At 58.6% G+C, this 12,329-nt stretch overlaps 1 protein-coding gene across 1 annotated transcript in view; it reads left to right on the plus strand.

Annotated features, from left to right (window-relative positions):
- Positions 1–12,329, plus strand: part of CDH4 (cadherin 4) — a 166,175-nt gene that overhangs the window by 90,534 nt on the left and 63,312 nt on the right. Inside the window, exon 6 of the mRNA XM_040459752.1 lies at positions 8,736–8,891. Within this exon, the coding sequence (XP_040315686.1) occupies positions 8,736–8,891 (156 nt within the window). The remainder of the gene's footprint in view (positions 1–8,735; positions 8,892–12,329) is intronic.

A 12,329-nucleotide genomic window follows, 5' to 3' on the forward strand; every position in this document is an offset into this window, starting at 1 on the left:
ACCCTGCCCCACGTTCCCAAGGACTGGATCCCGTCCGGTGTCATCCCTCACCCCCAGCCCGGGCCAGCACACGGCAATGGCAGACTGGAGCTGTTGTGTTAAAACCGAGGCCGTGTGGGCAGAGCCTTCCAGACACAGGCAGGGAACGCGTGTCGAACACCGACGAGGCAGAGCTCCCGGCCAGACCCCCGCTGTTCATCTGGAGGAGCAGGATGCCAGCCACCGGGCTGTGGACGACAACCCTGAGGGAACACTCAGCCCACAAGCTCCCGTGTCACGTCATCCGGTCCGTTGATCCCTACTTGATCAGACCGAGGCAGGAAGTGCACCCGTGGACTCAGCTTCCTGTCTTGGGCTCCCTGAGGGACACGGGTATTCCTAGCTCGGGTCCTGGACGGGGGAAGCTCTGGCTTGTCTGCGGACGACGGCCCTCGTTAGCGACCATGTTCGCACAGCTGCCCCAGGCCGCCCTGCTCAGGGTCCCGCGTCCCTCCAGCAGGCTGCCCGGGTGCCTACTGCCGAACGAGCACCGCTCCAGGCCGCGTGCCGTGTGAGTGACCGTGTGCCCCTCTCTCCTGAGCGCGCAGCCCAGTTCAGAGTCGGACACCCCCGCAGAGGGCTGACCGCGCCCCCAGTGGCAGGTGCCCGGGAGGACCCCCCTCGCCCTGGGCTGGCCCACAAAAACCAGCCTCCTCGCCCCAAGGCCGGACTTCTCTGCCACAGGTCACACCCCAGGACTCCCCCCGCCACCGTGGGATGAGACTAAAGCCAGACCCCGGGCAACACCACGTCCCTTTACCCTCTTGCGTCTTCTCCTTTGCCCACTCAGCCGCCCCGCCCCCCAGAAGCATCTTTGTGTCGGGCTCTGCTCACGGGGAGCGCCACTCTGACCCCGGGATCCAGAGGTCGGGGTGGGGCCTCTGCGGGGAGGTGCCAGGCGCGGATACGTGAGCACCCCAGTGACCTCTCCTGTGCTTAGCACGTGCCTGCCCAGCGCTGTGCTCTGGCTCTGCGGCCCGCACGGGGTCAGGAGGTTTGACCTAAGGCCGCGGGAAGCTGTCCAGCTACCGAAGCAGAAAGAACGTGCCCAGGAGGGTCCTGGGCTCCCACGGACGGGAAGGGGAGGGCAGGCCAGCCGGGGGGGGGGGGGGCCCGGGCTCCGGGTCTTGCCCAGGAGGTGGCTCTGTCCTAGTGGAGGGACCCCAGCCAGAATTTTCCACCCTGACTCAGTCTTTTTCTTTTTGTAACATAATGTATTGTCAGATCGGCTTCCATACAACACCCAGTGCTCAACGCAACAGGCGCCCTCCTCAGTGCCCGTCACCCACTTTCCCCTCTCCCCCCGCCCCCCCATCAACCCTCAGTGTGCTCTCGGTATTTAAGAGTCTCATGGTTTGCCTCTCTCCCTCTCTGGAACTGTTTTCTCCCCTCCCCCTCCCCCTCCCCCCTGGTCTTCTGTTTAGTTTCTCCGGATCCACATATGAGTGAAAACATATGATACCTGTCTTTCTCTGCCTGACTTATTTCACTTAGCATAATACCCTCCGGTTCCATCCACCTTGCTGCAAATGGCAGGATTTCACTCTTTCTCATTGCCAAGTAGTATTCCATTGTGTATATAAACCACAATTTCTTTATCCATTCATCAGTTGGTAGACATTTAGGCTCTTTCCATAATTTGGCTGTTGTTGAAAGTGCTGCTATAAACATTGGGGTACAAGTGCCCCTGTGCATCAGCACTCCTGTATCCCTTGGGTCAATTCCTAACAGTGCAATTGCTAGGTTGTAGGGTAGTTCTATTTTTAATTTTTTGAGGAACCTCCACACTGTTTTCCAGAGCGGCTGCACCAGTTTGCATTCCCACCAGCAGTGCGAGAGGGTTCCCGTTTCTCCACATCCTCACCAGCATCTAGAGTCTCCTGATTTGTTCATTTTGGCCACTCTGACCGGCGTGAGGTGGTACCTCGGTGTGGTTTTGATTTGTATTTCCCTGATGAGGAGTGATGTTGAGCATCTTTTCATGTGCCTGTTGGCCATCTGGATGTCTTCTTTGGAGAAGTGTCTATTCATGTCTTCTGCCCATTTCTTCACTGGATTATTTGTTTATCGGGTGTGGAGTTTGGTGAGTTCTTTATAAGTTTTGGATACTGGCCCTTTGTCCGCTATGTCATTTGCAAATATCTTTTCCCATTCGGTCGGTCGCCTTTCAGTTTTGTTGATTGTTTCCTTTGCAGTGCAGAAGCTTTTTATCTCGATGAGGTCCCAATAGTTCGTTTTTACTTTTAATTCCCTTGCCTATGGAGCCGGGTCGAGTAAGAAATTGCTGCGGCTGAGGCCCTGTCTCATTCTTGATTCAAGATCCACGTTTGGAAAAGAGAAGCTGATTGGCCCAGCCTGGCCGGTAGGCCCGCCTGGTGGCTGGTAGGGGTGCGGGGGGTGCAGGGGGTGTGGACTGTCTCCCCAAGACCACTCACGATGGGGAACGATGACCCCCCAAAGGAAATCGGGCCTCCGTTACTAGAAGAGCCAGGAACGGGTGCTGAGTCACCCCCACCGCCAGCCGGCGTGCAGCCTGTAATCCCAAACCACAAATTAAGTAGCTGCCCGTCTTTGTTAATTCGGTGCAGCCCGAAGGCCATTTCTGAGAAGCATCTAATTCACTCTTCCCCACCAGGCAAATTCTGGAAGAACATATTCATGGCTTTCATTAGTATTCATATGACTTTGAGGATTTTCTCATGATTTCTAAAACTCAAAGTAATTGTGAATGGTAATGTGTAACAGCGTGAATGTTACACAACAAATGCCTCTCCCTATCACATTCTGGGGTTTCCTGGTCATTACAAGAACCTGATTGAAAATAATTGAGGGCTGGATTTTGTCCCATGGAAAATACTGGACAAAATGCAAGACGGGCAAACATCGTCAAGCCCCTCGCAGTGATGTGGGAGAGAGCGGCGAGGGTTGGGGGAGGGAAGAACCCTGGCTCGCCCGCGGCCCCAAGTTGGGCCCCTTAATTCGATGAGAGCGGTTTGACCGTCACCGGGTCTCGCTGTTCTCGGCACGGTGGCAAAGGGCTCTCAGAGTGCGGCAAGCTGGAAGGGACGCACGCAGACACTGGTCACGATGTCACAGCTGCTCTCAAAAGCAGCTGAACTGAAGCTCTGGTCCCAGAGCTCAGAGTCGTGGCGGCTTTTTAAAACATGGCGCTTCCACAGTCCCCGCACACCGAGTGACAGTGGCGACCAGGGAGCCGCTCTGGGGGACACAGAGACCCTCTGGGCTGTCCCCGGTGTGCCTGTGCAAGGGGCCCCGTGTCCTCGGCCTCCCTGTCTGTGTATAAAAGCCTTCTTGGGAAGACAGGTGACTCCACTCTCGGTCCCCAGTTACTTGTACGACTTGTCCTCTCCTTGCCCCTCTGGTCCCCACGCCCGTATATGCAGATGGACCGGACAAGGTGGTGGGGTGGGGCTGGACATTCTGGGGCTCCCCTTTAGTGGTCCCCAAGGAGTTCCGGGACGGGGTGGAGATTCCTTCAGAGCTAACAGAGGCTTCTGAGGCATGAGGACACATAGGAGGAAACCCCAATTTGGACAAAGAGGCCCAAGACCAACAGGGGCGGAACGGGTGGGGGACCGGCCTTCCCTTTGCCAGCCCCATCTGGCGCACGAGGGGGGGGGGGTCCCGTCCGGCCTGCTGGCGCTTGAGGAGAGGACCCACCAGCCTCCGCGGTCCCTTCCTCTCCTGCCAAGGCCACTCCCCTACTCTGACCCTCAGAGGTCTCTGCAAGGGCAGGAAAGGTGGGAGCAGAACTTCCCAGGAGCACCCCCCTCCTCTCCTGCTGTGGGATCCACGTCGGGGGAGGTGAGGGGTGACCAGACCTTGCTTCTCTCCCCGACTCCCCTCCCCCTTCTCATTTCTCTGTTCACTTCCTCACTCACACAGCAGCCCGTGAGGCTCTGAGTGCACCTGCTTCCTCCCACCTCTGGCTGCTCCCCACATGTCTCTCCCTGTGTACTTCCTCCTCCCACAGGGCTCAGAGAAGCCCTTGGTGCCGCCCACCCCCCCAGCCCCGCTGCCTTAGGCTTTCCTGCGGCTGTGGAAGTGACACTGGCCATCTGCTTGCTGTCTGCCTGCCCCGCCCCCCATTCCTGCCCCAGGCCGAGTGTCCATGGTTCCCGTCCCCGGGCCGTGTGTCCGTGGCTCCCGTCCCCGGGCCGTGTGTCCGTGGCTCCCGTCCCCGGGCCGTGTGTCCGTGGCTCCCGTCCCCGGGCCGAGTGTCCGTGGCTCCCGTCCCCGGGCCGAGTGTCCGTGGCTCCCGTCCCCGGGCCGTGTGTCCGTGGCTCCCGTCCCCGGGCCGAGTGTCCGTGGCTCCCGTCCCCGGGCCGAGTGTCCGTGGCTTCCGTCCCCGGGCCGTGTGTCCGTGGTTCCTGTGTTCACCCACAACTGCACGTGCCATCCCTGCAGACACAGCCTGTGGTGCTTGTGCTCCTGGGGCCCAGAAAAGGGAGCTGAGCATGTTAGTGCTCACGTGGGAGGGAGAAGGGAGGACAGGCGGGCATTTGCACAGACAGGACAGCAGACAGAGAAAGCCTGAGGTGACGCTGAGAAAACCAAGAAGCCCCAGCGGTCAGAGCTGGGGCCCCGCTGCGGCCACGGGGGAGCTACAAGTGTGTCCGGTGAAACCCTTCTCTTACCTCTGGGCTCTGCTGGGAGTCAAGGGTTTGAAAAAAAATTGCCTCTCTTGGCTGGCTGCAGCCACGGCCGCGTGTCCACCCGCGTCCTGCGTCCCGATGGTCCCGGGCCGGGCGGGGGGCGAGCGGCGGCCGCTGCACCTCAGCAGTCCCAGGAGGTAACAAAAACGAGGGTGTGTAGTCTGTTTGCTGGGAAGGTCTCCAGGCTTAATACCCGGCGAGGAGGAACACCCGGAAGGCGCCACAGAAGAATTATTTGCGTCCTCGCAGAAGAACTTGGTCCTCAGAACCTGAGAGCAGCTTGCAAATGTCAGGGCAGGAGGTCCCGGGGACACCTCATAGCGGGCAAGGAAACCCTGAGGACACGGAACCCGCACCTTCCAGGACGCTGGGTGCAAAAGGGGAGGGGAGATCCAGCCACGTGTGCGTGTGTGTGCGAGCGTGCGTGGTGCGTGCGGAGAAACTATACAAGGCAGTGGAGTTCAAACCTGTCCCTGAGCTCTTCCCCTGGGGCCTCTCAAGGACCCTGTTCCTTCCCTGCCAGTCGTTACCACGCTTTTTAATTGTGGACTAAGAGGGTGTCACTTTTTCAGGTGTGTCTGATTCCCCGGGCACGCGAGCCACGTGAGGGCAGGGCAGGGTCCGCCCAGAGCAGGGCCCGGCCCATGGCACGTGGAGGTGTTGAAGTGACGCGGGGCGGGAGCAGGGGACCAGCCTGGAGCTGAAGGTCCTCTCTCCTTGTTGGGGTGTCTTCCTCTCCTGGGGTGAGGCTTTCTCTGCTGGAGTCTGGACGTGATTCTCTCCCGTTCGATGCTTTGGGAATAAACTTCCGCGGTGTTTGCGATTCAAACCCACACATGGTGACTTTTCTCCGGTTTCAAGTTCATTTGAGATTAGGCAAATACCTCCTCCTTGGGGAAGATTCTGCCAGGATCCTTCATTTCATCCGGCCTTTCCTAAGGACGCGAGCCCGCCTTCCACGCACAAGTCCCTGGGTGAAAACAATCGCCCGGCACCATAAGTTATTTTAATGTAGACGTCACTTTAAACTAACCTTTTACCATCTGTTCTGTCCTTTAATAACAAATGCAAAAGAGCCTAATTCTCCGTGGCGTCGTAAAAGTGAGGTGGTGATAGAAACGCCTGTCTGTGTTCTTTATTCATGGCCCTATCGTATGCTGCCGTGATGTTTTCCTCATTTTCCAGACACAAATCAAGGGGAAACTGCTCTCCCCTGATCTGGTGAATTCATTTGTACAGTATTACTTCTTAACGTGGTAAACTGTGTGGAGCCTCCCCGAGCCGGCACTGAGTCCCGGGCGCGCACACAGAGCGGCAGCTGGGGAATTAAGCAAAGGCACCCAGTGGTCAAACTGTAATGAGATTCCTTTGCAAAAAATAAAACCTCTTTAAATATGTGGTGGGTTCTTTTCAGTGGTTTTATAATTAAATTTCCCCATGAAGGATGGGCAGTCTGGCCCAGAGAACGCGGTAGAAGCGTGCCAGGCCGTCCGCTGTGCTCGCCGGCCGGCTGCCGGATCCCCCGCCTCTGGAGGACTGCCGGGCCCGAACCCAGCGACCCCTCCATCCAGCGCAGCTCGGCCGCTTCTCTCGGGCCCTCTGTGTGCTCAAGTGCCGAACTCACAGAACTTTCTAGAACTTTCCGGGCTCCCAGAAGACAGAACTTGTGCTTCATAAGCAGCCAGCCTGGGGCTTTCTACACTAATCACACAGTTCCCCAACGGGGTCTGATCTGCTCTAACGGGTTCCCCACACGCGGACAAACAGCGCAGGTGCAGATGGCCAGAGGGGTCTTCCTCTCTGGGACCCAGACTGGCAACTGCCGCCCCATTTCCCTGGCGACGGCACCTTGGCGCAAACTCCCTCGGGGGAGAAGAGGTGGCTCACGGCCACGGAGGGCCAGGGCCGCTGTCCTGTGAAAGGAGCCCTGGGGAAGGAGCCAGGTGGCCAGGAAGGCGCCCGTCCTCTGTCCTCTGTCCTCCGTACAGGCTCATCTCCCTGGACACGGCTGTGCACTGGGCTGCTCGCACACGGCTGTCCTGGCTGAAGGACGTTACTCGGTGGGCAGCAGAGGGCCCATGATGAACACAGGGTACACACGTGTCCTGGGGCGCCCAGCGCTGTGAGCGATGAGCGGGCAGAAGGCGGCAGGCCCAGGACCCAATGTGTTCATCCCTGGAGGGAGGCAGGGGTGGCTGTGGCCAAGATGAGCACAGCAGAGCTCCGACACCCCCACGGCCCGAGGGACGGCACAGGGTGACATGCGTCCCCAGCCCTGGCCCCGGCCATTCTTTCCGTGGCCTGGCCTGAGCCCTGCCGGGTGTGTGCTGCTCAGGGCAGAGCCAGGAGGTGGGAGATGGAAACAAAGACAGTCCTCGTAGACTGAGGGGAGGAATGGGGGGTGGGGGTGGGATAGGGGTTTGAGGGGGGGGAGGGGAGGGCAGGGTGGGAGAGAGATATGTGGAGAGGGGAGGGGTGGGGAGAGGCAGGGAGGGGTTTGTGGAGGGGGGAGGGGCTGGGGAGGCGAGAGTTATGGGGTTGGAAGAGGAGTTGTGGAGGAGGGGGGAGGGTACAGGGTGGAGGACAGGAGTATTTGGGGCGGGGGGTACATTCCCAAACAACCACCCGAGAAATCTACTTAACATCTGTCGCTACCTGGTACAAAAACGACTCTTGTCGTGAGGACTTGGAGACGTAGCAGCTGGCACATGGGCGGGAGAGGACCGTTAACTACCGCCCCATCCCGTGACTGCCTTATTCTAGACCAGGAAGTGTGCACCCTGGACGCCTTCGCTCGTGTCGCCCGCCCTACGCCCCCACCTCTGGCAGCTACCTGCCTGTCCTCTGTGTCCATGAGCTCAGGGGTTGTTTTTTTTTTCTGCAGTGAATTTTATTTGCAGTCTTGCAATAAAGCCGACCCTGCTCTGTAGAACTGGAGGTTTCCATTGTGTCCGTTTTGTTATAAAATGTTGTTATGATCCCTGAGCTTTGATTTACAGGGAAAAAACTGCATTTTGTAAAGGTATACTGGGGACCCGTGAACGATGAAGGGTTATTGGAGCACCCACCCCCAGCACCGTCTGGAATCCACATATAACTTCTGACCTCCAAAAACTTAACTACTCATAGCCTACCGTCCACCAGCAGCCTTACCAACAACATACAGTCCATTAACACATATTTTCTATGTTGAGTGTATTATGTGCCGTGTGCTTACAATAAAGTAAGCCAGAGAAAAGACAATGTTATTAGGAAAACCATAGGAACAGAAAATACGTCTACAGTCCTGTACTGTATTTATCCAAAAAATTCCCCATATAAATGGACCAGCGCAGTTCAACCCCGTGGTCAAGAGTCAACTGTATTCAAAGTTGAATTCCAATCTGTTACTTTGACCTTATCAATTATACCTTTTCAGTCTCGGGGGCTCAGAGAAACCAGTTACCTTCCAGCGGGCACCCCCGTTCCCGTCAGGTGCCCCTTACCATTACAAGAGCTTTTGCTTCCTCTAAATGAAAGAGTTCGCAGTTCTCCGTGAAAATACTTTTACGTTCACATGTAGCCTGTAGCCATTGTGACAACAGTCCTCAGTGTGAAATCTGTGTCTACCTCCCGGTTGCGGGTCCTCTCTGCCCCGACCCATCCTCACAGCCTCCCACCTTCAGGGACCGGACCCTGTTCTCTGGTGCCCCCGTCAAAGGCGCAAGATACTGGGACACGGACGAACACGTAGTGGGTGTGTGTGCTGTGTCCCAGCCTTTCTCCCCTCTGGACTCTGTAGCGGCTGCTCCGTGGTCTCGTCTTTCCCCGTCCCCTGCTGGGCCACCAGACGTGTGGTTGGTGGCACTCCATGACCCCCTCATCACTGGCTGCCCTCCCAGTTCCCAGAGTGGATACCTGATGTTCCCCGAGTTGGCCAAGTGCAAGCAAATCAGGGGTGGGATGAGTGGACGTTTAAGAAGCGTGGCCCCTGCCCCCCACCGCAGGCTGACTCTCCTCTGCTTTTGCTCCTGTTTCCAGATCCGGTCCGACAAAGACAACGACATCCCCATCCGGTACAGCATCACGGGGGTGGGTGCCGACCAGCCCCCCATGGAGGTCTTCAGCATCGACTCCATGTCTGGACGCATGTATGTCACTAGGCCCATGGACCGGGAGGAGCGAGCCTCCTACCACGTGAGTACCTCGGGCCTTGGGTTCCTAACTTGGGAAGGAGACTGTCAGCCCGAGCCTGTGCTGGAATTGCCCGCAGGGCTGTGTAAAGCCCACGGCGCTGGGCACCACCCTGGGGTTCCTCATTCAGCGGGCCCGGGATGGACACCTCTGCCACATTCCCGGGGGAAGACCGGAAGGTCTGGGACCACCTTGGAAGGACCCCTGGTGTAGAAGCTCTGGATCCACGTGTGCTCCCAGGAGCCCATTAGTTCTGGTGGAGGGAGGGGACACGTGGCTGCTGGGCAGTTCCATCCTGTCCAGCCCTAGAATAACACACCTGCTTCTCTGAGAGCCGGCAGCGGGTCTGGGATGAGTGCTGTGCTGGTGCCACCTTGGAGCGGGGCACGCAGAGGGGAAACGGACGTGACCACAAACGTTGCAGGGCTCGGGCTTCTGGGGGCTGTTGGCTCCTCTCCTGCTTGGCCTCCCTGACGTGGTAGCTCAGGGGAGGGACCCCGGAGCTCAGGTGAAAGCAGCAGCGTCTCGTGGCCTCCACCCTAATGGCCAGTCCCCCGTCCGGACCCCCTCCTCACCTGCAAGATGCAGGTTTGCACCAGCTGGAGGCAGTGTGAGCTGGAGGCAGAGGTGAGGACCCCGGGCCCCTCACCAGGTGGGAGGATGCAGGGTTCACATGTGCGAAGCCCGGAGAACAGAGCCCCCCGCGCACGATACGGCCGGTGTGCACATTTGTAGTTGTCATCACGATGTCTGAATGTCCAGGTCCTCGCTTGTAACTTGGAAATGAAGACCATCGTTGGAGAGCATCGTATTCTCAGCCTTTTGCCCTGATGTGGACGTAATCAGCCCAGATTTCACTTGGCTTCAGCCCCCAGTGCCGAATATGGCCAAACACCGCTGCCACTCTCTGGTTATCTGCTTGGGGCCCACTGTCCACCTCTTGGCACTAGCAGGAAGGCTCCACGTGGCAAAGAGCCATCAAGCTATCCACACCACGTCGCCAGGCCCGAGAACAGAGCCTGGCCCTCAGGGGATGCACAGGAACCACTTGCAGAGAGAAGGAATTGGTGGGAGAGGTTAACTCTGTCGTTGACAATGGTGGCCTCCCCCGAGGGACCCCTGACGCCCCATGAGAAGTAGGGTGCGAGGCTGACTGGACCTGGGGAAGCCAGGTTGGGAGGTTGGTCCATCCTTCTTAGCCACGGTCTCAGACTGGCTGCCCAAGTCCCAGGTGGGTTCAGCTTCACAGAGCTAGTCAACATGGAAGAGAAGGTTCCTCTCTACTCATGGGTCTTCGCCCATGAGTAGAGACAGGTGTGGAATCAAAGTCAGGCTCCCGGCTCCAGAAATCCCCAGTTCACTAGACCCAGACATCCCTCTTCAGAGAAGCTTCCAAGAGAAACCTTGGCTCATGCTTCCAGACTCTTCCCTTTGGGTATACCACTTCATCTCCCATCCATCCATCCATCCATCTACTCATCCATCCATCTACACACCCACTCAGCCACCCACCATCCACTGATCCATCCATCCATCCATCCATCCATATATACATATGTTCCATCCATCCATCTACCCATCCGGGGAACAGTTCTCAAGTGCCTAGTACATGTTAGGCCTTGTGGTTGACGTGGGCCTACAGTGATAACATGAACACACATGGCCCCGGGCAGGGGGAGCTTATACCACTGGGATTAAAAGGCATCAAAGCCTTTTGGCCTGAAACCCCTAAGAAAGACCACGTGCCCAGATTCTTCAGCAATCAGACCACAGGTCTTGATGGAGTGGGTGTGTCCTGCCTGGAGATGCCACTGGGAATGGGCATCCGGGTGTCACCCTGACTGCCCCTCGGACGGTGGGGGCCAGGGTCAGGGAGAAGAAGCAGCTACAAGGAAAATCACTACGTCTTTTCTGAGCCATACCGGTCATTCCGTTCCCAGGGCTAGGGAATGTGGAGGCAGAAACGCAGACTTGAAAACCCTGAAGCAGGTGGCCGCTGACACTCGGGCCCATTTTGCTGCTGGCGTCTAGGCAGGCCGTTTCAGGGGTGCCTTCCCCCGGGAGGGGCTTGCAGGGGGCTTCCCCGAGGCCCTGGTAAAATAAGTCATGGTTGTTCCCACACCCAACACTCAGCGGGGGCCGGACGCTGGGGATGCGCCACTCCTCCTCCCTGCCCCCCTCCCACCTCCCTTGTGGTCTGTCCACCCTCCCAGAGGCACATGCCCCTTCTGAATGCGCTGTTCCAGGCGTCTGTGCCCCCGAGTCTAAAGGGATGTGCAGCCAGTGGTCGGGGACCAGTGAGCGTTCCCAGTGAGTGAGAAGAGAAGGCAGGGGTTGCTGCTTGCTCACTACATCGCCCACCTGGTCAGGTGTGTCCCTCTGGCCTGCGGCCCTCGTCCCTGATTGGCCAATGACATCCAGAGCCTCAGCCGACATGGGAGAGCTTTGTCTCCAAACAGCCCCACAAAGAGGCCACGTGCTGGTGATCATGCTGACCTCCTTCAAGATTAGACAGATTGGCTTAGAGAAAGCCCCTCCCCCGGGCCTGAGGTGCCAGACCCTTCTCTTGAGGCCTGACGGTAGGGTTGGCCCCAGGCGACCCCTCTCCTGACCGTAGGGCTGGCGCCACGTGGCTCTTCAGTGTCCCCTGAAACGTCACTTCTCTCTCTGTACTGCAGCCATCGGCCGCGGTTGCTTCGTGGTTTGGGGAGGGGGAGCTCCCGGTGGGGCACCTCTCCTGCCTTCCTTGGGGCTCCAGCGACCCCTGCTGTCCCCAGCGCAGGTGTCTTCTCTGGCTGTTTCTTACGGACCGTCCAGACCGCTGAAAGAAAGCCTTTGTCATAGGCCCTGGACCGGCTGCCCCCCACGGCTGCTCTGTGAACACAGCCCTGGCTGGCCTGGTGGGGAGGGGCCGCCCCGGGCAAGGTCCTGCTCAGCTCTGACGTCCAGGATGGCCACACATTCCGGGTCCCAGTGCAGAACGAAATGGGGGACCCTCATCTGGACTAAGGATTTCAAGACAGTGACGGCAGGGCGTTCAGCCACACGTGGGTCCTCCTGAGCTCGGGGCCCGTAGGCTGCGTGGTCTCAGGCCACGGAGCCCACCCCGCGTGGCCAGCCTCCAGGCTTGGGGTCCTGTCTGAGGTGGGATCGACGGCGAGGCCATTTCACGGAGACTGAGGCTTGTGAGGGGTGGGTCTCACAGCCCGTCGTTGTCTGGGCCTCCCAAGCCCTGTCAGCCCCAGTGCAAGCTGCCCCCAGAGCCCCTGCGCGTTGACCTGTGTTTCTCCCGCGGCCGAGTGTTGCCAGCACCTTAGCCCACGCACTCCCCCACGTGGACACCCCAGGCTGGGCCCTGGGACGGCGGGATCTGGGAAAGGAGGTGGACCGACGACGGCCCGGGACCTCCTCTCGAGTTCTTGGTGCACCGCTCGCTACGCG

The sequence above is a fragment of the Herpailurus yagouaroundi genome, unplaced genomic scaffold (assembly GCF_014898765.1).
Source record: "Herpailurus yagouaroundi ecotype Mexico unplaced genomic scaffold, PumYag 246, whole genome shotgun sequence".
NCBI lineage: Eukaryota > Metazoa > Chordata > Mammalia > Carnivora > Felidae > Herpailurus > Herpailurus yagouaroundi.